At 46.3% G+C, this 27,065-nt stretch overlaps 2 protein-coding genes across 5 annotated transcripts in view; one reads left to right on the top strand and one right to left on the bottom strand.

The window, feature by feature from the left end:
- The window catches only part of IFNAR2 (interferon alpha and beta receptor subunit 2), an 844,054-nt gene that overhangs the window by 190,788 nt on the left and 626,201 nt on the right, over positions 1-27,065 (top strand). The gene's annotated exons all lie outside the window — the stretch shown is intronic.
- Positions 1-27,065, bottom strand: part of ITSN1 (intersectin 1) — a 115,525-nt gene that overhangs the window by 79,433 nt on the left and 9,027 nt on the right. For all 3 annotated transcript variants that reach the window (XM_079312302.1, XM_079312303.1, XM_079312304.1), the window contains exons 2-4: positions 10,703-10,762; positions 9,453-9,545; positions 8,767-8,830 (exon numbers count right to left, since the gene is read on the bottom strand). In XM_079312302.1, coding sequence (XP_079168428.1) covers positions 8,767-8,830; positions 9,453-9,545; positions 10,703-10,730 — 185 coding nt within the window. In that variant the 5' untranslated portion in view covers positions 10,731-10,762. The remainder of the gene's footprint in view (positions 1-8,766; positions 8,831-9,452; positions 9,546-10,702; positions 10,763-27,065) is intronic.

The following is a 27,065-nucleotide window of genomic DNA, read 5'->3' as shown; positions in this document are numbered from 1 at the left end:
GAAAGGGGATGGAGAATTCCTGAGGGAGGTGGAAAGGGGATGGAGAATTCCTGAGGGAGATGGGAAAGGGAATGGAGAATTCCTGAGGGAGATGGGAAAGGGAATGGAGAATTCCTGAGGGAGATGGGAAAGGGGATGGAGAATTCCTGAGGGAGGTGGAAAGGGAATGGAGAATTCCTGAGAGAGATGGGAAAGGGCTGGAGAATTCCTGAGGGAGATGGGAAAGGGGATGAAGAATTCCTGAGGGAGATGGGAAAGGGGATGGAGAATTCCTGAGGGAGGTGGGAAAGGGGATGGAGAATTCCTGAGGGAGATGGAAAGGGGATGGAGAATTCCTGAGGGAGGTGGAAAGGGGATGGAGAATTCCTGAGGGAGGTGGGAAAGGGAATGGAGAATTCCTGAGGGAGGTGGAAAGGGGATGGAGAATTCCTGAGGGAGATGGAAAGGGGATGGAGAATTCCTGAGGGAGATGGAAAGGGGATGGAGAATTCCTGAGGGAGATGGGAAAGGGGATGAAGAATTCCTGAGGGAGATGGAAAGGGGATGGAGAATTCCTGAGGGAGATGGGAAAGGGGATGGAGAATTTCTGAGGGAGGTGGAAAGGGGATGGAGAATTCCTGAGGGAGATGGGAAAGGGAATGGAGAATTCCTGAGGGAGATGGGAAAGGGGATGGAGAATTCCTGAGGGAGGTGGAAAGGGGATGGAGAATTCCTGAGGGAGATGGGAAAGGGAATGGAGAATTCCTGAGGGAGATGGGAAAGGGCTGGAGAATTCCTGAGGGAGGTGGGAAAGGGAATGGAGAATTCCTGAGGGAGATGGAAAAAAAATGAAGAATTCCTGAGGGAGATGGGAAAGGGAATGGAGAATTCCTGAGGGAACTGGGAAAGGGCTGGAGAATTCCTGAGGGAGATGGAAAAGGGCTGGAGAATTCCTGAGGGAGGTGGGAAAGGGGATGGAGAATTCCTGAGGGAGATGGGAAAGGGGATGGAGAATTCCTGAGGGAGGTGGGAAAGGGAATGGAGAATTCCTGAGGGAGATGGGAAAGGGGATGGAGAATTCCTGAGGGAGGTGGAAAGGGGATGAAGAATTCCTGAGGGAGATGGAAAGGGGATGGAGAATTCCTGAGGGAGATGGAAAGGGGATGGAGAATTCCTGAGGGAGATGGAAAGGGGATGGAGAATTCCTGAGGGAGATGGGAAAGGGGATGAAGAATTCCTGAGGGAGATGGAAAGGGGATGGAGAATTCCTGAGGGAGATGGGAAAGGGGATGGAGAATTCCTGAGGGAGGTGGAAAGGGGATGGAGAATTCCTGAGGGAGGTGGGAAAGGGGATGGAGAATTCCTGAGGGAGATGGGAAAGGGAATGGAGAATTCCTGAGGGAGATGGGAAAGGGCTGGAGAATTCCTGAGGGAGATGGGAAAGGGGATGAAGAATTCCTGAGGGAGATGGAAAAAAAATGAAGAATTCCTGAGGGAGATGGGAAAGGGCTGGAGAATTCCTGAGGGAGGTGGGAAAGGGAATGGAGAATTCCTGAGGGAGATGGAAAAAAAATGAAGAATTCCTGAGGGAGATGGGAAAGGGAATGGAGAATTCCTGAGGGAACTGGGAAAGGGCTGGAGAATTCCTGAGGGAGATGGAAAAGGGCTGGAGAATTCCTGAGGGAGGTGGGAAAGGGGATGGAGAATTCCTGAGGGAGATGGAAAGGGGATGGAGAATTCCTGAGGGAGGTGGAAAGGGGATGGAGAATTCCTGAGGGAGATGGAAAGGGGATGGAGAATTCCTGAGGGAGATGGGAAAGGGGATGAAGAATTCCTGAGGGAGATGGAAAGGGGATGGAGAATTCCTGAGGGAGATGGGAAAGGGGATGAAGAATTCCTGAGGGAGCTGGAAAGGAAATGAAGAATTCCTGAGGGAGATGGGAAAGGGGATGGAGAATTCCTGAGGGAGGTGGAAAGGAAATGAAGAATTCCTGAGGGAGATGCAAAGGGGATGGAGAATTCCTGAGGGAGGTGGAAAGGGGATGGAGAATTCCTGAGGGAGATGGAAAGGGGATGGAGAATTCCTGAGGGAGATGGGAAAGGGGATGGAGAATTCCTGAGGGAGATGGAAAGGGGATGGAGAATTCCTGAGAGAGATGGAAAGGGGATGGAGAATTCCTGAGGGAGATGGAAAGGGGATGGAGAATTCCTGAGGGAGATGGAAAGGGGATGAAGAATTCCTGAGGGAGATGGGAAAGGGGATGGAGAATTCCTGAGGGAGATGGGAAAGGGGATGGAGAATTCCTGAGGGAGGTGGAAAGGGGATGGAGAATTCCTGAGGGAGATGGAAAGGAAATGAAGAATTCCTGAGGAGCTGGGAAGGGGCTGAGCCTGGAGAAAAGGAGGCTCAGGGTGGCAGCAGCAGGAATTTCCCCATGGAAAGGGAGCTCAGGGGTTGAAACCCCTGTCACTGAAAATTTCTGTACTGATAAGCACTAACCTCCTAAAAATACCACTTTTAGCCTAAATCTTCTAAAATTAAGTAATAAAACTAAGATTATGGTCTATAGTTTAATTAGAAGTGTGTATATCACAAAGTCATAAACTTAGAATTTAAGGTTCTAGAATATAATAAAATAGATAAAGCAAGTTTTAGGGCAGAAGTTTTGTCCTTCTTCTCTTCTTTTTTCTTCCTAAGTCTGGGTGATATTTTGCAATTAAATTTTAAAAATCTGCATTACAGGCCACGAGTAATTAAAAGTAAAAATAGTTTAAGTGTCATTGCTTAATTGGACAGTTTTCCCTTTAAAAAACCTTGAGAGGAGAGAGTGAAATGTCTCCATTTTTAGCTTGTTAAAGTACTGGAAAACTCACTGTAATACAGATAAAAATTAATAAGCATCCAACAAAAAAATACTGTCTCTCTTACTTTTAATCCCAACTCTGACAGAAAGAAAATAAAAATGGAGCAATCAGGGTTTGGGAAGAGCTGCCCAGGGAGGTTTGCAGTGCCCATCCCTGCAGGTGGCACCTGGAGGTGGCACTGGGGGTGACAAGGTGGGCACAGCTGGGACTGCCTGGGCTGGGAGGGATTTTCCAGCCTCAGGGATTTGGGGATTCTCACTAATTTCCACCCAAAATTATGCCAGGCTAAAAATAAGACAGTACTTAAGTTTAAGAGCTCCTTGATTTCTTTCCTGGGGTGATTAATAAATAATTTTAAAGTTGTTTTTCAACTCCTGGAAGCACTAAGAATCCATCCAGAAGAAATGTAGCTGTACAAAATCACAGCACAGAGCACAGAGCAGCAAATCCCTGAGGCTGCAGATCTGCACTTCAGCTTCACTTCAGCTACAACATTCTTTAAATCTGTGACTCCCCTCAGCTCTGCTCCATCTGCAAGTGTGCAAATGTGTTTTCAATTAAACAATAGCACTCCAGATGAAACATTGAGCCTAAGCCCTGAATAGGCTTTCAGGAGAAGGAGTCTGGCTTAAACAGTCTGCTTTTTGTTCCTTCCCTTGCTGGTTAAGAAATCCCAGCTCAGCAGGGAATAGGGGTGGGAGCCTGGGGGGAGAGAAGCAGGAAAAACAGTGTCAGCTCCTGCCACTGCACACCACAAAACTCCTGAGTAAATGCACATCAATGACACAGCTGGCTGTAAACTTAATTTTAAACACCATGTTTATTTCTTTGCATTGTTTGAAGAATTAAGTACAGATTTCAGCACAGATTTGGAAGTTGATGCATTTATTTCTATGTCATGGGTGTGGCCCTGGGCAGTGGGACTGAACCAAAGTTTCATTTCTGATCAAATTCCTCTCAAAGAGTTTTTGTGCAACAGGTGCAAAGTTATTCCAAAAGTACCCCAGTGAATTGACAGTTATTTATAACAGTTATTTATAACTGATATACAAGGTGACAAAGGTAAAGGCAGTGGCAAAATGGAAATCTGCCACTCAAAAACAAAACAAAACAAAAAAAACCCCAACAAAATCAAAAAACCAAAATTTAAAAACCCCCATGGAGAGGCAGATCCCAGCAGGGACCAGCCCAGGTTTGGATCCCCAGCAGCAGCAGAGACACCCCAAACCTCCCAAGAAAGGATTTTCAGTGGTGTAGCTGCCTTAATCCATCAGTTCTGATATCATGGGGCTAAAAAAGAGAAATTAAAATCTGGGAGCAGTCTGGAGAGGACAGTGAGATACAGATACTGATATCCTTAAAAGTCCTTTGATTTCTAGGAGATAAACCTTTCTATGAATAAGCACAGACAGACCCTCAGTGGGTTCTCTCCCTGGCCAGGAAAATGCAGGCAGAGCAAAGATCACCCTGCAGGAAAATCAACTCTCCAGGCACTGTTTCCTCCTGGACACAGCAAATCTTTGCACCCTACATGTGAAATCATTAATTGCCCAGCAATGAGAAACTCTGATGTGCACCAGTGTCATTGCTGTCATTGAATTCCAATCCACATCAGAACCTGTAGCTTTTCATTCAAACACCTGACCTTCTGTGAACTGCTTTACTCTACACCAACAACTCATTACTGAAATTACCAGCAACAAATATCACTGCAGAGTCTCTGCACTCCATAGAATTCTCAAATTTACAGAGTGTGAAGAAAAAGCAGCTTTGTCTGACAAACTCCTGCAAAAACAGGGCACATTTTCATTTCTAGATGCAGGAGCTGCTGGCTTTTACTGTGCTGCTCTGGAACAAGCAGCACCTGAAATGCAGGGAGGGCCTGCCAGCAAACCACCACCTAATTGCAGTAATTTCTGCTCCTAATGAAATTGGGACAATCTGGTGCCCTTGCATTTGCTTCATTTGTGGTCTGGCCGGAACCAGCACAGAGTAAATGGATTAAACTCTGACTAAATATTTATTTGATTCTGTAGGCAGGCCTGTGCTTGGATCTAATGACAAGAGCTGCAGTGGGTTCAGGTGCTCACAAATCCTTCCCCATGGATCTTTTCCTCCTCCTTTCTCATCTTTCTGTAGAATGCAAAGCCAGCTTGATCATTGTGCATTTATGAGGTGCTGAAACTGAACCTGGGCAGTTTTCCCATCAAATATGCTGTAATTAGCACACAAAGCATCTATCCATGAAACCAGCACTGTGTTAAATTCCCAAATCTGGACTGATTCAGACATTCCCACACTGGATTGTACAGTCCCAGATGTGCCATGAGCCACATCATGGACACCTGTGCAGGAATTCCCATCTTCCATAACTATCCCCATTCCCAATTTCTGTGTAATTCACAGCTCTCAGAATCACCCCACTTTGTGTAATTCCCCCCAATTTTTGTGTAATTCACAGCTCCCAAATAACCCCCACTTTGTGTAATTCCCCCCAATTTTTGTGTAATTCACAGCTCCCAAATAACCCCCACTTTGTGCAATTCCCCCCACTTTTCTGTGCAATTCACAGCTCCCAGAATCACCCCACTTTGTGTAATTCCCCCCCAATTTTTGTGCAATTCACAGCTCCCAGAATCACCCCCACTTTCCCACCCTTGCACTCAGATTGAGGAAGGCTGGGAAGGGAAGCAGATCTCAGGAATGGGAAGGCACCCAGTGACTTTTCCTGACAAAATGATTCCAAAAGCAGGGAGAACACCTGGCATTGGTTATTTCAGCTCCCCTTTCATTCCAGGGCCACACAGGAGATGCTCTTTGAGGCCCCATGGCTCAGGGCTCTAAAGAAAGGCATTATTAAAGATTATTCTGCTTAAGCACACTTATCTCCCAAGCCACTGCAGGCCCAGCTCAAAGCCCAATTAGAGGCTTCTTAATTGATCACCAGCCTGGAGCAGTCTGGAGCTGGTGAAGGGTAGAACAGCAGAGAAGCTCTCAAGCAGACCATAATACTTCACTCCTTTGCTCACTGAGGTACCAGAGACTTTTCTTTCCTAGAATGAGGAGTACAAGGGACACAGGAAATCTCAATGCTAATAAAAAACAGGGAGTTCCAAAGGACTCTGAATTCTGGGGAAGCTTTTATGGGCCCAGAAATGAAGGATTGATCAGATTTATTCTTTGTGACCCCCAAAATTGAGAGATTGATCAGATTTATTCCTTGTGCCCCCAGAAATGAGGGATTGATCAGATTTATTCCTTGTGACCCCCCAGAAATGAGGGATTGATCAGTTTTAATCCTTGTGCCCTCAGAAATGAGGGATTGATCAGATTTATTCCTTGTGTCCCCCCAGAAATGAAGGATTGATCAGATTTATTCCTTGTGTCCCCCCAGAAATGAGGGATTGATCAGATTTATTCCTTGTGTCCCCCCAGAAATGAGGAACTGATCAGATTTATTCCTTGTGCCCCTCACCTCTCAGATCTGCAGCTCCATCTCTCAGAGATTTTGGACTCATTACTCCAGAACTCTCCCTCTAAAGTACTCAAGGATCTATATAAAGATTCTTACAGAAACATTTACTTCTCTTAATTCAGACATGACTGAAAAAACAAGAGAGATCAAGAGAAAGGAATGTCCAGGAGCTGCTTTATGATTTAGAAAGGCAGCTTGAAGAAGTTTTAGTTCAGCTTCATTAACAAAAATGTGCAGGTCTTGTCTCTATGACAACTCCAGAGGGAGTGGAATGATTCCCTTCCTCTCAAGAGCCTGGAAAACTGAATAATTGAGAGAGGAAGAGATCCTTAATCAGACTTTTTACAACTGTTTGCTTTTGTTAACACCTATTTAAAGCCAATGCCTATGGAAGATTTTTGGAGAAAGGATGTCTTGTTTAAGACAAAACTTCTTTCCTTGTTTAATTCAGAGGCAAGAGAAGTTCCAAAGGGACATCTCAACACTCACTGAGGCTTCAGCAAATAAGACAACCAGAGCAGCTTTGATATTTGCAGGATGAAGATAATTAGAAAATAAGCTCTTTATTTAAAAGCCATGTAGATCTGGGTGTGCAGATTTCCAAAGCAATTAAATAATTCTCCTCTTTCTTCTGTCAGAGCAAAATTCTGCCTTTAAAAGCCCTTAACAGCACCAGAAAGTTTTTGCAATGGCAATAAATTCCTCAAAGAGTTTACAGAGGAAAAGGGAACAGATTTCTCCAGAGTTGTCCATCCCTCTGCTGATGCACCAATTTAGAATAAAAAACAGTTTTCATTCTCTCTGTCTAACAACAAAATCTGTGTTGGTAGTAATATTATTAATACAAACCATGAATAATCACAGAATCATGGAATTGTTTGGGTTGGGAGGGACCTCAAATCCCACCTAGTGCCACCCCTGCCATGGGGACACCTCCCACTGTGCCATTGCTCCAGCCCCAGTGTCCAACCTGGAACTGAACATTCCAGGGATCCAGGGGCAGCCACAGCTGTGCCAGCCCTGCCCACCCTGCCAGGGAACAATTCCTGCCCCATTCCCACCCAGCCCTGCCCTCTGGCACTGGGAGCCATTCCCTGGGTCTGTCCCTCCACACTCAGGTTCAGCTCTGGCAGGGTCAAAGCATTTGGAGCAGGAACACCTGGCAGTGGAGGGATGGCTGTGCTGTGCAATGGGCAGCAGCTTTGGATCTGCCTGAACTCACCAAAAAGTGACAAAAATTTCCAGTTTCAAGCTTTGACTCCAACTCCAATGGAAACAGCCCATGTCAATCTTCATTTTTGTAACAAACATTCCAGGCCTTGCCTAGGCTCTCCCATTAGGAGATTTATTACTAATTACTGTGCTTAGCAATTGTATCAGTCCAATTTTAACAGAGCTGAAAGCATTTAGCAATCTGAAATGAGGGTTTGAATCTGCCATTTGCTGGGACAGCCCAGGGCCATCACCCTCCTGCCCACCTGGGCACCCCTGGGCTCGTGTCCAGCCACTGCCACCAGCACCCCAAGGCCTTTCCCAGTGTCTTGGTCTCAATCCAGGCTGTGCCCAGCAATGTGTGTTTTGTCCCCATGTGGGGCAGTGCCCCTGATCTCCTGGCACATATTCTCTGCTCATGGGCCATCTTTAAACCAGCTGGGCAATCATCTTTATCTTCCCACAGCCCATCCTCCCTCCAGGAGATATCTCCTGTTCATGGCCACTGAGTCCCAGGGCATGGCTGAGAAAATTCCATCATCCCACTGGGAGATGCTCCAGCCAGGGCAGGAGCCAAGCCTTTCCTACCCAGAGAAAAACTGACATTTGGACACCAAGAACCTTCTTCCCACTGCATTCCAGAGGAAAACCAGAGCCTTGCACATCATCCCTGGAGCTTCAGAGGAAACTGCACCTTCTCCAGGAGCACTGCTCCAGCTGAGCCACATCTGCCCCTGCAGGAGGATGCAGCACCATGGAATGGGACTGTGCCACCACCCTGACTGACTGACTGTGCCAGCTTGGATTCTGACTCTGGCAGGGTTGGGATTGTTCTGTGTAATGCTGCATTGCTATTTGAATTGTCCTAAGAAAGAACTGTTATTGCTAATTCCCATCTCTTTGCCTGAGAGCCCCTTAATTTCAAAATGATAATAATTTGGAGGGAGGGGGGTTTACATTCTCCATTTCAAAGAGAATCTTCTGCCTTCATTGACAGACACCTGTCCTTCAAACCAGCACAGCCAGCCCCCCTGCCCCAGGACTGGAATATTCCATGGGGTTATGGTGATTCCAGCACTTGTCCCTGCTGACCCTCACCCCACTGACCCCAGCCTGGCACTGCCCATGGAGCCCTGGCTGCAGATGCCCCACAGCCACCCTGAGCAGGGCTGCCCCAAGGCTGAGGAGCCCCAGGAGAGCTCAGCCCCAGCCCAGTGTGCCCCACAAACACTCACCATATCTGTGCTAGCACTGGCTGAGGTAACCCAGATTGGAAAAAAAAGTTCCTGGCTTGATCACCTGAAAAAGAAATAGGAAATGGCTTCAGCTCCAACTCCTGGCAGAGGGAATGGGGAGTCAGGAGGCAAAAATCTCTGCACCAGAAGCCCAAACCATTCCATGAGTGTTGATTATTTACAAAGCACTAAGAAAATTCAGTGTAACAAAACAAAGTAAGAGGGACCAAAGTTTGATTAAAATTTATTAGGATCAGTGCAATTCCTGGATTTGGAGCTTTGCTTCCCACTGCTTCAATCAGTTTTGCATTTAGATCATTGCAAGAGGTCAACCACACTGATGCCAGTGCTGTACAAATTGAATTTCTAAATCTGATTTCAGTTAAATTGACACACCTTTATTAAATCAGATCTTTTATTCATCACAATATTAGTGTGGTGGGCTGACCCCAGGCACCAAGAACCCATCACTCCCTCCCACTGCAGAATGGGGAAAGGAAAATATCAGAAAACAACAGAAAAGCTGGGGCTGATGTGGCAAGACATTTCAACAATGGGATATAAAATAAGAAATATCTGTTCACATTTTCTAATTATTATGCCCATAAGTCACCCAGGCAGATCTGTATATATTTAGGCTCACTAGTTAAGACTGAGCTAAACAAAATTCCAAGTGGAAACTTTACCAGTGATAAATCCAGCAGTTGGTTTCAGACTATGGAACTGTTGATCATGTTTTGCTCTCTCCTCCACAGTAATAGCCCAGATATCCAGGTTGCCTGGTTCAAAAGAAATGGAGAAATGGCATTAACAATCATTACCTAAAACCCACTCTCTTTTATTTCTGAGTGTAATCACCTCATAGCATTTTGCAAACAACCCAAGGGTGGGAGGTCATGTGCCCCCCAGAGCACACAGCTGGAATTCCAGTTCCTTTGCCAGCAAAAGCAGCTCCTCCTCCCCAAAATCCCATCTGACCCTGCCCACAGAAAAGCCCTGAACAGCTGGAATCTTTAAATGCAAGCAGAGCAGATTTTCTGTCTCAGCACTGACATGGTTTTGTAATTTTGGTTTTAATGTGATCTGTAGATCAGCTGCAAAACTCAACTCCCAGATGGATTCCCAGCATCTGAAGGGGCCTACAAGGAACAGGGACTGCTCACAGGAACTGAGACAGGACAAGCAGGGATGGGCTCAGACTCAGAGGGGGAATTTGGGTGAGTTATACAGGAGGAATTCCTCCCTGGCACAGCTGTGGCTGCCCCTGGATCCCTGGAATGTTCAGTTCCAGGCTGGACACTGGGGCTGGAGCAATGGGACAGTGGGAGGTGTCCCTGCCATGGCAGTGGTGGGATGGGAAGAACATCCCAATCCAAATCAGTCTGGGATTCTGTCATTTCATGTGAATAGCAAAAATCCTGTCCCTACTGCACTGCCAGGGCCCATCCTGGATTTTTCACTGCATTTCCAGATGCTGCAGCTTCCTCTGTTGTAAATGAAGAGCTAAAAAATGTGTTACTTTTGTCTTAACCTAAATGTGCATGATGGGACAACAAGGAAAAACTGGAAGTGATACCAAAGGCATCTGCTGGACCTTTTAGCAACTCCAGCTTGGAGGAGGAGGAAAAGGAGGAGGAAAAACTTCCAGTCCAGGAGCCTGAAAGGAAAAAGCATCTGCACTTCTCCAGTCCAAGAGGAGCAGAATGAGGTGAGTGCCTGCATGTGCCCTGCAGGGACAGAGTGGGGCTGCAAGGGATCAGGGCAGCACAGAGCTCTGTGCTCTTGGCTTTTTCTGCCATCCCAGAGCAGAGAAACTCTCAGCTCAGACAGATGCACTCTGCACAAACACTTCCCTAAAAAACTCTTGGGAAGGAACATGTTTATGCCAAGGTTTTGCACACAAAGAAAAGTTCAGAGCACACCAGAAACCACTTACCCCCAAAAGGTGTTGGAAACTGAGCCATGGTTCTGTCACTTTTAGCTTGTTAATAGATGCCTGGAAAAGAAAAAAAAAAAGGATATTCAACATAGTGTCTTCCATTTTCCATGTATTTTCTGTATGATTAATTACTAAAAAAAGGCAGAGAAGAATCAGGATTGTATCAATACTGCCCACACCAGCTGGGACTTACAAAACTCAGTGTCTCATTTTTTGTCACAAAACTCAGTGTCTCATTTTTGCCCTTCCCTGTGCATCCATGAGGGCATTTTCCCACCAGCAAACAGCTACATTTCAGTTGTGCTGTAAGAATGGCCTCAAAGCCAGCCTTTAGTTGTAAGGAAGTATTTAATTATAAATAGCCAGGGATGGAGTGAGGGCAGAGCTCAGACCCAGGGATGCTGCTCCAGGCTCCAGGACATTGCTGAGTGTCACAACCCCTGCTCAGGAGGGAAACTGGCTCCATTTCCCACTGAAACCCAACATCAGTATCTGTTTTTATTGCTGACAGAGAATGCCCTGCCTTGCTCAGGCTTTGTTTTAAGCCATGTTAAAGATGAAACCCCATGTCCAGGCTGCTCTGCCCCAGCCCTGAGGAGCAGCAAGGGCTGAAGGTGCTGGAGCCTCCAGGAGAGCACCACTGCCTCTGCAGACAAAGCAACCACACAGGCTCCAAATGCCATGTGCACACAGAAAAGGAAAACATTTTTCTTGCAGCACACAAAGGCTGCCATGGGCTGCCTGAGCCAAGGGACAATGAGCAGCACAACAATGAGCCAGGGCCTCTTGTCCTGGGGGATTCCACTCGTGTCCTCCAGGCAACAGCAGAAAGGCAAAGGCCAACACAACCAGGAGAATCATTGAGGCTGCTTCAAAACAGCAGCAGAAATTTATCAATATCCCCCAGAAAAGGCATTCACTGCACCAACAATTTCCTTTTGTCTGAATTTTCTGTTTGCTTCCCCTCCCCATCCCCCTTTCACACTTCCCACATTCTCTTCTGGCTTCCAACTTGGGAACCTCCTCTGGATCCCCTCCCCACATGTCCCTGCACAAACCCCTGGCACTTTTGCCAGCCAGGCTCCCCAGCAGTTGGAATTTAGGGAATGATGGACACAATCCTGACTCTTTTTCCTCATCATTTGGTCCAGGACATGACTCCAAAGCCTTGTGCCCAAGGCCAGGCTAGGCAGCTGATGTTGCTTCATGCACAGAAATTGTTATCCCAAAAATTTCAAATTGCAGGTGCAGAGATGCAGAACTCCCAGAGGTGTGGGGCTCTCCCAAAAACATTCCTGAAGTGCTGAAAGATCAGCACTTTTATCTTGCCCATGTTTTCTTATTGGAATCTGCTGTGGGAAAGAACTCAGTGATGCTGCTGGTTTTATGACTGCAAGGAAAAAAGAAAATGAAAAAAGAAAGAGGTAAAAAGAAGAGGGAAAAAGGAGGAGGAAAAAAAAAGTTAAAACAAGAAAAACTCCAAAACAAACAAAAACGAAACAAAACCAAATGAACAAATAAACCTCAACAGCAGAAAAGCAAACACAAAAAAACAATCAACCAAAAAAAAAAAAAAAAAAAAAAGAAACCAAAGCAAAACAGAACAAAAAAGCCCCAAAAGCAGAAGTCCCCTCTCAGGGCCAGGCAGTTTCCATATTCTCTGTCCCTTTTTAGCACAAGCCTCCTCCCCACACTGCCAGGATTCCAAAGGAACTGAGTCTCCTTTACCTTGAACACAGGAGGAACAGGAGTGGGAATCTGAACACCAGTGCTGGATGCCAAGTGAAGCAGAAACTATTCCAAAGACTTCCAGAGGGGGAGGGGAAAAAAAAAGAAGAAAGAAGAAAAAAGCCAAGCCAGATAAAATAACGATGGGGGAATGAGAGAAGAGCAGAGAATTGTGTTTAATGTGAGAGCTGAAACCCAAACCAGCTGTGGGCAGAGAGACAGGGGAGCAAACTGAGGAAAGGCAGATCCCTCCTTACTGGAATGTGCTGGAATTCGCTGCTGGTGCACATCACCAAGTTCATTGGGCAGGACTTGAGGTGACACCAGGGCCACAATTCTCTGCCCAGAGGTTGGGCCAGATGTTCTCCTGACCCAAGCTCCTCTGGGATTCTGTTTTTGGGGTTGCAGACCTCAGGGATGGAGAATAGGTGTTATATATCCCCAAAAATATCTGGCATAGTTGTTATATTTTGAAATATTAACCAGTTGTTTAGAGGTGCCTTCCACATTCCTCAGTCTCTACCAGTTCCTCAGCAGCACTGACTCCACTCCTCTGCCTTCATTGTTTCTCCCAGATATTCCCAAGAAGAGCCCACAGTGGAATAAACAAAAATCATGAAGGAACCAAAAGCCCAGAGAGCTGCCAGAAATCCAGGCTGGATAAACTCTGTGCCACCCCTTCCCTTCAGGAAAGCTGTGATTTCACTCCAACTACTGGTATTTGTATAAACTTGGATATCTCAGCAATTTTCTGAACTCTTAAATAAATTCAGTTGATGGTGACCAGTGAGTTCAGGGATGATTCAAACAGGAAGAAGGGGGAGTAGCATCAGGGGAAGCACAACTGCTCTGCAGTGGATTCTCACAGCTCCCCTGGGGAGCCAGCCCTCAACTCCCACAGCAGCACAAGCATGGCAAAAATGAAACATGACAGCAGGCCCTCAAAGGGTGTGTTTTGCACAAGAGTCAGAAGATGCAACAGATAATTTATCCTTCTTTTAGACAGCACAAGGAACTTTGAGCTACTCACCTTTGCCTGTCACAAAAGAGCTTCAGCCAAACCAATCCAAAATTAAACACCTTCTTCCAACAGAAAATCACCTTATCCCTAAACAACAGAGATCCAACCCCATCCACAGTATAAACACTGAACACATGAGTTCTGTACTTCCCAACCCTCCAGAAAAGGCAAATATTACAGCTTTTCCAATTCTCAGTGTGGTGCCAAAAGCAGACACCCCACAGGTGGAAGAAAGATCCTTGAGTTTTTAACATGCTGAGTGACAAGCAGTGCCCAAATACACCACACAGATTGTTCCCCTGGGATGGCACAGCTGACTCTGCTGTGTGCTGGTTGCTACAGAGCCACCCTGAACTCTGCATCCTCAAGAGAGAATCCCCAAATCCTGGGGCTGGAAAATCCCTCCCAGCCCAGGCAGTCCAGCTTGTCCCCACCTTGTCACCCCAGTGCCACCTCCAGGTGCCACCTGCAGGGATGGGCACTGCAAACCTCCCTGGGCAGTTCCAACCCCTGAGCTCCCTTTCCATGGGGAAATTCCTGCTGCTGTCACCCTGAGCCTGCCCTGCCCAGCCTGAGGCTGTTCCCTCTGCTCCTGTCAGGTCTGTGGGGCACTGGAGCCTGCTGCAGCTCAGGGAGAGCAGGGACAGATCAATGACATTCCAGGAGATCAATACCTGCAATGCCCCAGGACCATTCAACAGCTTCTCTCTCAGGGTCACTGGGCTGAGCTGTTCAGGCAGAAAGAGCCCTGAACATCCCCTGGCTTCTGGGGCTCAACCTGTGCCACCTGGGAGGGGGAAAGCACAGAAAGTCTGGGAGTGAAAATATGACAGAAATCATGGAATGGTTTGGATTGGGACCGTTAGAGCCCAACCAGTGCCAGGGACCTTTTCCACAACCCACAACCTCCCCATCAGGTTTCACATGGAGCTCAGAGCACAAGGAGCTGTGCCTGACCTGGGGAGCTGAGATGGGAACAAACACCAGGAACCAGGAATTCCAACAGCTACAGCTGCAACTGTCACCTGTACATTATCTCTGGGGACACTAATGAGAGACACTTGCTCTGAGTGAGGGAGCCAGCTCAGCTTCACCTTACAACTGCTGAGTTAAGCTCAAAAATACCTAATTCTTCAATCCGCACTCCAATTATTTCTTCTCATAAACTAATATTCTATACACAAGCAGTGTATATATATATATTACATATATTATATAGATATATAACTTAACCCTAAAAGTTGTTCATACAAAGGTAACACTGATCCATATCAAGAACAACTCTGTATATATAAAATCCCAGATCATATCTAAATTAAGTACTGATTTTAAAGCTTTTACCTCAAAAAAATGAGGTAAAAAGAACTGAAAATTATTGGTTGAAATAACTCCAGTAAAAATATTTATTCACAGGGATTAGACACGAATGAAAATTTCTTTCCTCAGTGCATGGATTTAAAAAACATGGTCCAGAACTTTATCAGAGTTTCTATTTAAAGTATCTGTGCTCTGCTGAGGCCCTGTTTACAGAGAAAACTGCAATAAGCCACAGGAGGTATAATGAAGAATAATTGAGCTATTTCAGTCCTGTGTATCTTTACAAAGACACGTTCACACACAAAAAAATTCTTATTTTTGTTTTCCCTAAAATGCAACACAGCATTTCTATTCCAAAACAATTCCTCATGAGATAATTCTTGATCTGAATGCCAAATTAATTCTGAAGCCACTTATCAGTCACCTTCCTCCTCCTACAGGGAAAATAAAAATGAGAGACCAGATAAAGTCCTCACATCCTCCAAGAATTCCAAATGACAAGAGGACAGCACAGGAGTGTCCCAGGCTGACAGCAGGGTCTGGGGTTTGCAGATGTTCCATGGGAAAGCCTCTAGACCAGGATCACTCCAGGGAATCAGTTTTAGCAAAGCCTGGTAATTTTGGAACAATGCTAGAAACAAAAGCATTTTGAGACATTCAGGGAATTCTGGTCTTTGCTCTTTGGAGATCAGATTTAACTCAGTCCCTGCTTTGCAAACTTTCCAGGGTTTCTGTTCCTTACAGGAATAACAGGGGAAGGAAAAACCTTCCCAAATGTCAAGTCCTGCCATTTCTTCTATTTTGTACCAAGCCCCCAGAGGATATTCACAAAGCATCTCCCAACTGCAGAGGTTTTTGAACTCCTGTGCCAATGATCAAACTGCTGAGAAGTCACTTCTGATTTACCAGAATCATGGAATGGGTTGGGAGGGACCTTAAGATCATCTGACAGGAGGAGAGGGAACAGCCTCAGGCTGGGCAGGGGGCAGGCTCAGGGTGACAGCAGCAGGAATTTCCCCATGGAAAGGGAGCTCAGGGGTTGGCTGGATTACAGCATCCCTTCCAAAAGGTGACTGACTCTTATTTTAAAAGATTTAACATAATGAAAAGCCAGTGCACCACTCAGCTATTTCTAAACACCTTAATAAGAAATATATTGTTTTATTTTCAGTTTAATAGTTGTTGGCTTCATTCAGAACGACCAAACCCTGTAAAGCAGGAAATTCCAGAAGTTTCTTGGTGCTACAGTTTGTTATTTTTTAAAGCTGCCTTTAGGCACAGGGTGCAGCAGTGACCTGTTTGTTCATTTTGTCTGTTTGGTGTTAAAAACCCTCAGGAACACAATGGCAGTGAGCAATTTCTGACCTCCTCCTTCAAAGCAAGTACGGACTCTGAATCTGAAGCATTGGGAAGTTGGGAATACTTGCACACCTACAACAACCCTTAAGAGCAGCCTGACATTAACTTCAAGAATGATCTGGAAAGCAGGACCAGAGGGGGATACTCCAGCTGGATGTGAGCAGTGTGCCCTTGGATCTCCAAATCTGTTCAGTCTGACAGACCTGGAGCTCCCAGAGCAGAACCAGCAGAGAGGAGGAAGGGCCTGGAGCTTCTCCATGTGCAGGAGGGGCTGAGGGAGCTGGGGCTGCTCAGCCTGGAGAGGAGCCTCAGCCCTGGCTGTCCCTGTCTGTCTGTCCCTGTGTGTCTGTCTGTCCCTGTCTGTCTGTCTGTCCCTGTCTGTCTGTCCCTGTGTGTCTGTCTGTCCCTGTGAGCAGTCCCAGGCTCTGCTCCATCCCACTGTCCCATTGCCCAGGGGCTGAGCCCAGCAATTCCCCTGCACAGGAGGCACAACTGCCCTGGCCAGGGACCAGAGCTGCTTCAAAGCCCAGCACAACCAACCTTGTTCCTTCTGTTACTGCCACAGCAAGAATTAGAGAATAAATAATTAGAGAATAAATAACTGTGTGTGTTTTTGCAGGTTATCCCCTTTTCTTATTCCTGAATCAACTCTCACACCTGTTTTACCCACCCCCTGCAGTGAAGGGGACTGTGCTGCAGCACATCCAAGTCAAGAATATCATGGAAATATTGTGGGAAGTGGCTGAAAAATTTCTACCCTCCCTTTCCCATAGGTGCCCATGACACAATTCTGCAGAACTCCCATGTTTCAGTCCAGCTGGATGTTTTTACAGGAATTAGGGCAGCCAAAGGAATAGGTCAGAGCTGTTAAGTCTGGCTTAGACAGCAGTGGTGCCTTCCAGCCCAAGATTTAATCACTTGTAGGCCAGACCTAATCCCACATAGCTATGCTGAAAATCCACGTGCTCCTCTCAACTTTAGAGCTGATCCTTTGAAATGGGGACAATGGAAAAAAAAAAAAAAAAAAAAGAAGAAGAAGAAAATCAGCTATTCTGGAGTTGTTTCACTTCAGCTTCTCCACCTCTGCCAGTAAGGAACAGCCCTGCTGGGGGAAGGGTAGGAAGGAAGACAAAGCCCTGAGTCAGCACAAGTGTTGAGTCAGGGAGTTCAGGATGAGCACTCCATCCCCCTTTCTCTCCTGCAGGCAAAGGCAGCAGATAAAGGTCTGGCAGGGCAGGGAGAGGCTGCAGCTGGAGATGGAGCAGAGGCTCTGCCCTCTGAAGGGCTGCTGGAGGTCACTGGCCCTGCAAGCAGCTGCTCTCCTCAACTCTCCCACTTACATAAGTGCAGGGCTCTGCTGGGGCAGACTGGGGAAGCACATTTCCAAACCAGTCATTTAACAGGAGAATTCTTCAGCCAGCAATAGTCAGAATTATTATCTACCAGGTCTTATCAGCATCTCAGCAGCTGTGTCAGCCCTCATCACCACTGCCTGAGGCAGCTCCTATCTCCCACACAAGGACATTTGGCTCTGAATTTCTTCCAAGCTCTCTTCTCAACCAGGAGCACTTCAGATGCACAAACAAACTTTAATTGTGGAATTTAATTGTGGACCAGGCTTTGTGTCATTCACCATCCTGCTGCTCCAACACTGGTTGATCACAGGTGGAGAAGAAAGAAGAGAAAGTGCCCAGCAGATAAGAATCAGCAGCTTTGTAGGGAATAAATGTAAATGCTGAAGGAACACCAGTGAAACTTGCTGGGCTGTTTGTCCCAGGGACAGGACAGGCCCTGGGGCATTTGTAAAATAAGGGATTTCCTTGCACTGCAGTTCACAGGGAGCCTCAGGGACTCTCAAGCATGCAGAGGCTGCATAAAGCCTGAACAAGGAATTAAACACGGTAAAGTTGCACTGGCAGAGCTCCTGCCTCCTATTTAAAATATCCTTAAGGACATCTAAGGAAATAAAGCTTCACTGCATAAGACAGGGGAATGTCCCAAAGCAAAGGGTTTCCTGTTCCATGAGATCAATTCCCTACAAAATGCCAAGAATCAGTTTTGGCACAAGAGCAAAAAAAACCATCCCAGGTGTGACCACAAAACCAGGCAAGTGACACCTGCAATGGGATAAGGGAAAGAATAAAAAGCTTGCAAGATAAAATGCACACTGTAGATACATACAGAACATACTAATTGACTGCAAGTACATTCGAATGGCACCAAAAAAAAAAAAAAAAAAAAAAAAAAGAAAAAGAAAAACAAAGTGAGGTTCAGGTTTGTCTCCACAGCTCAAGGCAAGAGTTTATTGGGAGAATCTGTTGGCAGATTTCAGTCCAGCTCTGCCCCACAGCAGCACCACTGAAGCACTGGGGGAACAAAAGGATTGCTCCAAGTATCCCCAGGTTCCAGCTACTCTGAATTTCTGGGAATCATTTCAGGCCATGCAGGAGAGAGCAAGGACACACACACAGAACCACCTACACCAAGGAAAAATCTAGATATGGAAAACAGGGTCTTTTTTAAAAAAAACCTATCAAACAGTGAGGGAAGAGATGCTCATCCTCACTCTGTAGGAACCTGGAGCTGGTTGTGGGGGAGGCACCAGGAGCAGGAGCATTGTCCAGGCTGGCTCTGGAAAACTTTGTTATGTCCTTCTCTAAATGACCCAGGAGGTCTGGACAGTTAATAAAACTGCAAAGAGTGATTTTCCTGTCCTGAAATGCTTTAATATGTCTTTCCAGGATAAAAATTCCATTCCTGCCAGAGGATAAGAACATTAAGGCTGTTGTTAGTGCTAATGGTTTATTTACTGTAAGTCACAAATCTGTGGCATGGGGAGGTTTGTTTACTGTAGCTCACAAATTTCTCCCCTGTGGGTACTTCAAAAGTCGACTGGTTTGCAGTTCCCTGTAATCAGGAAAATTTGCTACAAGGTTGTGGGGCAACCTTGGACTGGGAAAAAAAAAAAACCCAATTGCAAAATTGTAACATGATGCTGATTTCCCAACATAATAGATCTAAAAAACCTTTCAAGTTTGATTCAAGAAGAAAGCCAAGGCAGCTGTGAAAACAAACCTCCTCCTTCAAACCCTCACATTTGCAAGTTTTTACCATGCTGAGTGATAATCAGTGCCCAAATACACCCACAAATTGTTCTCCTGGGATAGCACAGCCTGATCCTGCTGTGTGCTGGTTCCTACTCTGCATCCTCAAGGGAGAATCCCCAAATCCCTGAGGTGGAAAATCCCTCCCAGCCCAGGCAGTCCCAGCTGTCCCCACCTTGTCACCCCAGTGTCACCTCCAGGTGCCACCTGCAGGGATGGGCACTGCAAACCTCCCTGGGCAGCTCTTCCCAAACCCTGACTGTTGCATTTTTATTTTCTTGCTGTCAGAGTTGGGATTAAAAGTGAGAGAGACAGTATTTTTTTTTTGTTAGATGCTTATTAATTTTTATCTGTATTACAGTGAGTTTTACAGTACTTTACCTAACAAGCTAAAAATGGTGACATTTCTCTCTCTCAAGGTTTTTTATAAGCAATGACACTTAAATTATTTTTACTTTTAATTTAATAACTAATTACTCATGGCCTGTAATGCAGATTTTTTTTATTTAATTACAAAACATCACCCAGACTTAGGAAGAAAAAGGTAAAGAAGAAGGACAAAACTTTTGCCCTAAAACTTTCAATTTGCTTTATCTATTTTATTATATTCTAAAACCTTAAATTCCAAGTTTCTGACTATGTGGTGGTACATACTTCTATTTAAACCATACAGCCATAATCTTAGTTTTATTACTTAATTTTGGAAGCCTTCTCCACAACCTTAGGCTAAAAGTGGTATTTTTGGGAGGGTTAGTGCTTGTCAGTACAGAAATTTTCGGTGAGCAAGATTCCAACCCCTGAGCTCCCTTTCCATGGGGAAATTCCTGCTGCTGCCCCCCTGAGCCTCCTTTTCTCCAGGCTCAGCCCCTTCCCAGCTCCATTCCCTGCCCTGGACACCTCCAGGGCTCTGCAGGAGCCACAGCTGGACACAGAGGGACAATCCCAGCCCTTGGGGACAATCCCAGCCCTGGGGACAATCCCAGCCCTGCTGGATTCAACAATTCCTGATCCAAGCCAGGATGTTTCCTCAGCAAAGGCAGGGAGAGACAAAAGATGAGTGAAGAAAATGAAATATAACAAAGAGAGGTCAGGGAGGGTAGAGCCAAGGAATGATGAAGAGCAAGAAGGGCAGGATACAGCAACCCCAAGGGATAAACACAAGCCATCCCTCTCCTCCCTCCAACTCCCACAGCTCTCCCAGCACTGCAGTCAAACCTCCCAAACACTGAGCTTTCCAAGGTTCTCACCTCTGGGCAGAGGTCAGACCTGCTCTGAGGATGCTGCTACACCCACCACACAAGTTTCCTTTAGGTCTGACTTGCCTTGACAGCAGCTCTGAGAGAACCTTTTCCTGATCTCAGCCCAGACCCCCCTGAGCAGCTCGAGCTGTTCCCTCAGGGGCAGAGATCAGTGCCTGACAATGACAGATAGGAAAGGTTTGTACAATTTATAGCACAGGAGGAACAAGCTGCACAATTAATAGCTCATACTTGCAGCATGGATTAAACCTGACTACCCAACTCATCCAGGTGATTTCAGAAGCTGCTGTCACTTGGGAGGTGCTGTCACCACTGACTGTGGATCAGGATTCCTTCATTCCTCCATCTGGCCTGTTAAAAATCAGGGCAATTTGCCTTGGCAGCAGTCTTGTGACTCCAGCAGGAGATGGCTGGAGGGCCACTTGCAGCAGGAGCAAAGCTGGGGAGGCAGAGTGAGGAGCAGAGGCTGTCCCAGCTGGCCCTGCTCAGCTCTGCTCCTGGCTCCAGCACAGCATTCTCCACGAGCTGGCAACTGCCAACATCTCCAAAATAAACTCTGCACACTAAAAATACATTTCTGGGTATTTACCTTCTGAGTTGAGACCTCAAAATGAAACCTGGCATGCTAATGATGAATCCACAGCTTCATCAATCATTACCTTCTGAAGCAGCAAGCAAGAGTTTATGGCAGTCACTTGGCTGCAGAAGTGGAACCTAAAGGCATTTTACAGCAAAAATTAAGTTGTCAATACATCAACTATTCAATAGCACCCTGTACTGAAGCACTTACAGTCAAACATTCATCAGTCAAAAACTCCTTTCTCAAAATCAGCAGTGAAGTTGTCAATTCTCCTGAGAAGTACCACAGGTGTTTACTGGTGCTTGAAGAGAGGAGAAAACCCAAAATGAACCCACCTGGGGTGAAGAGTTGGCTACTTGCAGAGGGAGGAATCTGAACTTCTGCCTCAAAACTAACTTGTCCCTATTTGGGGAAAGGGAAGGGTAATAACACTCAATCATCATTGACACCAGGAAAATGAATATATAGAACCAGAGATTGGTTTGGAAAGAACCTTAAAGCTCATCCCTGCCATGGCTGGGACACCTCCCACTGTCCCATTGCTCCAGCCCCAGTGTCCAACCTGGAACTGGGCACTGCCAGGGATCCAGGGGCAGCCACAGCTGTGCCAGCCCTGCCCACCCTGCCAGGGAACAATTCCTAACTCCCAAAATCCCATCAAAACCTCTAATTTTTCAGTTTGAAGCCATTCCTTTGTCTGTCCCTCCATTCCCTGTGTCTGTCCCTCCATTCCCTGTGTCTGTCCCTCCATTCCCTGTGTCTGTCCCTCCATTCCCTGTGTCTGTCCCTCCATTCCCTGTGTCCTGTCCCTCCATTCCCTGTGTCTGTCCCTCCATTCCCTGTGTCTGTCCCTCCATTCCCTGTGTCTGTCCCTCCATTCCCTGTGTCCTGTCCCTCCATTCCCTGTGTCTGTCCCTCCATTCCCTGTGTCCTGTCCCTCCATTCCCTGTGTCTGTCCCTCCATCCCTTGGGAATTGTCTCTCTCCATGTTTCCTGCAGCTCCTTCAGGCCCTGCAAGGCCACACTGAGCTCAGCCAAAGCTTCTCCTGTGCAGGTGAACAATCCCAGCTGTGCCAGCCTTTCCTGCCAGCAGAGCTGCTCCATCCTCTGCTCATCCTGCTGCCTCCTCTGGGCTCTGCAGCAGCTCCAGCTCCTCCCTGGCTGGGGCAGGGCTGGGGCAGCTCTGCAGGCACAATCCCAATCCCAATCCCAATCCCAATCCCAATCCCAATCCCAATCCCAATCCCAATCCCAATCCCAATCCCTTTCCTATCCCACACTGGGCACAGGGCTCTGGGCTGGGCAGCTCCAGCTCTCCCAGGGCTGCTCCATCTGCTCATCCCAGCCTGGATTCATCCCAAGGGCTGTCCCAGTCCAGGTTCAGCACTTGGTACTTTCCTAATGCAGAACCAAGAGAGGCACTGAATGAGCCAAGGATGATCCACAGCATTTTCCAGGTGATGTGTTCAGTTCCCATCTGTGACCAGCCAGACCAGGCCCCATGGAGCACTTATTACATCAAATCCACTTTGCTTTCTCCCAGAAATGAATAATTAAGTACCTGTAGAGATAAAACTACATGAACATGCCTCAGTTCTCATCTGATTAAATGTTGCTGCTGACAGTTTGAGAACCCAAGCACTCAGCACTCCTCAAAATGTTCAGATGGACTGGTGCAACTCTCAAGCAGGAAACCCCACATTACACAAGAAAAAAAAAATAAATCCAGTAAAAAAAAATGCCACTTCATATGTTTAAAGGAGAAAACAGCAGCAGCAAATAATTCTCAATTAAGGCCCCCAGCAAGAGATGCCCTCACACTGCACATTGAACACATTACTCACACACTTCTGCTCTTTTCCCTTTTTATTTGTAGTTCTCCAGCAAACATTATCCATGTCACATTTCAAGCTTACAGGGGCTCTACATGGCAACAGCTCATGGCTTCCAATCCTGCTGAAGAATCTTACTAATGATTTCAATTTTTGGTATTGAAATGAGGACAAATGAAGGAATAACACAAGTATTGGGGTTTATGTTTGTCTATGGCTCTTTTAATCATTGCTTGGACAGCTGGGAATTGGAATGCTTGAGGAGCAGGAAGAAAAGGGAAAAAAAAAAACCCAAGCAGCATCTCCTGTTCCTTCAGGACATGAACAAAGGAGAGAGATTTTTGAATTGGACCCAGCAGGGAAGTCAGTACCTTCCAATGCTGAGATCATTCCCTCACCTTCTGAAATTCCTGTTTCAAAGCCCCAAATGAAGCCCTGCAGGGGCCTCCCAAATCCTGGGTGCCAGCAGCCAGGACAGTGTCAGAGCTCTGTTAAATGCTCCAGGAACTGGAGGTACCAACTGGGAGAATCAGGTTGGAATGAGGCAACAGAGCAAATGCTGCAGGCTGAGGAAGAACTGCAACACCTCAGGACAATGTGCACCAGAACCTGGCAGGAACACTGGGGAGACACCCAAGAACCACCATGGAGAAGGGAGGCAAAACCTCCTGAAACACAGATTGGCACAGCAGAGTGAAGCCAGAAATCACAGAATTCCAGAAGGTTTGGGTTGCATGGACCCTAAAGCTCATCTTGTTCACCCCAGCCATGGCAGGGACACCTCCCACTGTCCCATTGCTCCAGCCCCAGTGTCCAACCTGGAACTGAACATTCCAGGGATCCAGGGGCAGCCACAGCTGCTCTGGGCACCCTGTGCCAGCAGCCCAAATCAGGGAGCACACAGGACTGAGTTTTGTGTTTTGCTCATCTACTTCAAAATTTGGAGAGTCTTCTGTGAATCTTTCCTTGAAATTCATTTCATGGCTGACAGCTCAGGAAGCTGTTAGACCACTTCTAAATAAAACATGAAGAATATTAAGGCACATCCAAACACACCTGCCTGAACAGGCAAACACCCCACGTGGCTTCCCCCAAACCCTGGGAGAATATTGCTAATAAATCCTGCAGGGATAGAGCATGAAGGGCAGGAAGCACCCTGCCCACAGCCTGGCTTCCCTAAACACTAAAAAAAGCTTTGATTAGATAGGCAAAACCTTTAGATGTGATATTCCAGGGGACTGCACATGGGAATTCAATGGAACCCTGGAAAACAACTCTGTGGGACAGAAGAATTGATCTGCTCTGGAAAACAGCAGTTGCAGAGTATCAAGCCCCAGTAACACACAGAAATCATGTGTAAATTGAGCATTATGGAAAAAAACACAAACACCACACAGAAAAAAAAACCTCAAAAAGACTGTGGGAGAAACAGAGATGTTCCAAGCAGGATCTCACAGTTGCAAGTGAGATTTAATTTGGTTTCAATGCAAAATTCAGTGCTTGAGACCCATAACAAACTCAGACAAACTTCATTTTTTAAATGCTTCTCCCTTGACTGGACAGACAGAACAGATACACAGAGATCTAAGGGGGAAAAAAAAAACCATAATGAGCCACAACATTAAAATGTAACAGCCTGGCCAAAAATATGAGTAACCAGATGCACAGTGCCAGAGGTCAGAGATCCACCAGCACTGCTCCTGCCAGCCATTGAAAAGCAGGAATAAAAGAGTCCTGCAAGGAGGCACTAAGCCAGCTCCATCCCCAGGGACAAAACTTCACACTTTTTTCAGTTACCTTGCCAATAACTTCCCCACTGTATCCAACACTAACCATGGAATCTGGAAGGAATACAAAGATTCTATAGCAACCAGCTGTGGAGATATTTTTCAAACAGAACAAATTGGATACAAATGCCAAATACTTTCCCAACAAATTTAGCCTATTTCAAGTGGGAGGAGAAAATTCTGTTCAGTGCTGAGATCCAAAACACAGTGTAAACCTGAGTTTTGTAGAGAAGGCAGGCAGTTTAAAATAAATCTGATAAGCAGGAGCAGATACACAGCCAGAGGCAGGTGTGCACCCTTTGTTACTCTGCCAGGACATCTCTCCTGCAGCCTCTCTCCTCTGCAACAGAATTTCCAGGAGAATTTCCACACTGCTTACACTCCCCATCAACAGGTCAACTTTACTCATATTTCCTTGTCCCCTGGAAGAGTTGATCAGGGAATAATGCATCTCAATTGAAGCATTTTTCTCAGCAAAATAAGAATGGGATACTCTGAGAATTTATGTGTGTGCTTTCCTCTAGTTCAAACACAAAATAGGAAACCTCCAGGTAACTTGTAAAAAAAAAAAAGGAAAATCAAGTCTAATATTATGTTCATGTACATCAGCCCAAGTGTACATCCTCAGAATTCTTATTTTAGAGATCTACAAATCAAAAGAAAGGTGGAAACTGCCTAACTAGGTAACAGCTCTGCTTCCTTCTATCACAACAAGGCTTTGTTTCTATTTAAATCTTCACAGAACAAAGTTCTTAATCTTTAATGAGAGACAGAGCCAAGCTAAAGCAAGATGGAATTATTGGTGAAATGTATTCACTGGGTTTCATAATATTGTACAGGAATAACAACAGAACTCAACAGGTAAATGTTCCAAATCACAGAATGCTCTGGATTGAAAGGGACCTTAAAGCTCATCCACTGTCCCAGTGCTCCAGCCCCAGTGTCCAGCCTGGCCTTGGGCACTGCCAGGGATCCAGGGGCAGCCACAGCTGCTCTGGGAATCCCTTCCAGCCTCTCCTCATCCTCCCAGGGAACAATTCCCAATTCCCAGTATCCCACCCAGCCCTGCCCTCTGGCACTGGGAGCCATTCCCTGTGTCCTGTCCCTCCAGGGACTCAGAAGTGTCTCAGTTCAGATGAATTCCATTCCTCTCCTGTGTTATTTCTGCTCACCAGGTGTTTTCCCAGCTCCTCATGGGGATCCCAGTTCCTTCACAAAAGCCCAGAGAACTGGCACAGGGTGCCCAGAGCAGCTGTGGCTGCCCCTGGATCCCTGCAATGTTCAGTTCCAGGCTGGACACTGGGGCTGGAGCAATGGCACAGTGGGAGGTGTCCCCATGGCAGGGGTGGCACTGGGTGGGATTTGGGGTCCCTCCCATCCCATTCAGGAACTGCCAGAAAATCCAGGGCTGCCCCTTACCCATGGCTGGTACAGAACCAGGCACTGCTGGTGCCACATTAAATCTGTTCATCAGAGCAAAGCCAGCCTGGGAAGCTGCACCCTGGGCTATCCTGGCCATCTGCAGCCTTCTGCCCTTTCATTTAGTGCCTTTCCAAACTCCTCCAGCCATAAGATGGAGAGGAATTGCACACAAGGGTCTCTAGGGAGGATTCAAGGAACTTTTGTTTAATAAGAATTTATTTATTTCTCTCCTTTCCTTTTTTCTTTTTCCTTTTCTCCCTTCTGAAGCTGGGAAATGATAGTAAACCCACCCACAAAAGGAAATGAAGTGTCACCAGAATTTCAGTGCTCAAGTTCCCCGGGTCTCATTTCAGTGCACAGAGCAGGACTGAGTCAGCATTTTCCATTCATAATGCTGGCAGGATTTTGAAGGGGGTGTTTGAAACACCAGGACTCCATTTCTGTCACTAGTTTGAACTTCCCAAGCAGAATGTCTCATTTTAACATAACAATTGAAGAGATTCAGCACGACTCTATTTTCTGCACACATGCAGTTGCTGTCCTTCCCCTAGAAAAATCTAGATTGTGCTTTGCTTTCCCTAAGAAACCCCAGGCAGTTTAATCCAGGATTGCATCAAGGTAATCCAGGGGAAGCCGGAACCTGGCATTACCATGACAGATTCTAGAAACTCTAGGAACTGAGCAACTCCAGCAGGACAGCCTGATTTCCTTGGAGCTAACATTGTCCTGGCAGAAGCACAGAGAGCAGGAAAAAAATGCAACATTATTTGCAGCACTTTAACACTCATCAAAAAATCCTCCCTGGCTTTTACTTCATCAAAGTCCTTAAAACCCCCCAGGACACGATGGGCAGAAGGTTTATGACTGAGCCATCAGCAGAGCCCACCCAGCACCAAGAGAGTTCTTGGGAGGATGAGGAGGTTCCAGCTCAGGTGTCATCCCTGAAGGCAG

The sequence above is a fragment of the Erithacus rubecula genome (assembly GCF_903797595.1).
Source record: "Erithacus rubecula genome assembly, chromosome: 1".
NCBI classification, from domain to species: domain Eukaryota; kingdom Metazoa; phylum Chordata; class Aves; order Passeriformes; family Muscicapidae; genus Erithacus; species Erithacus rubecula.
The sequence above is the reverse complement of the archived record's forward strand: the minus strand, read 5'-3'. Positions and strand labels throughout refer to the sequence as shown.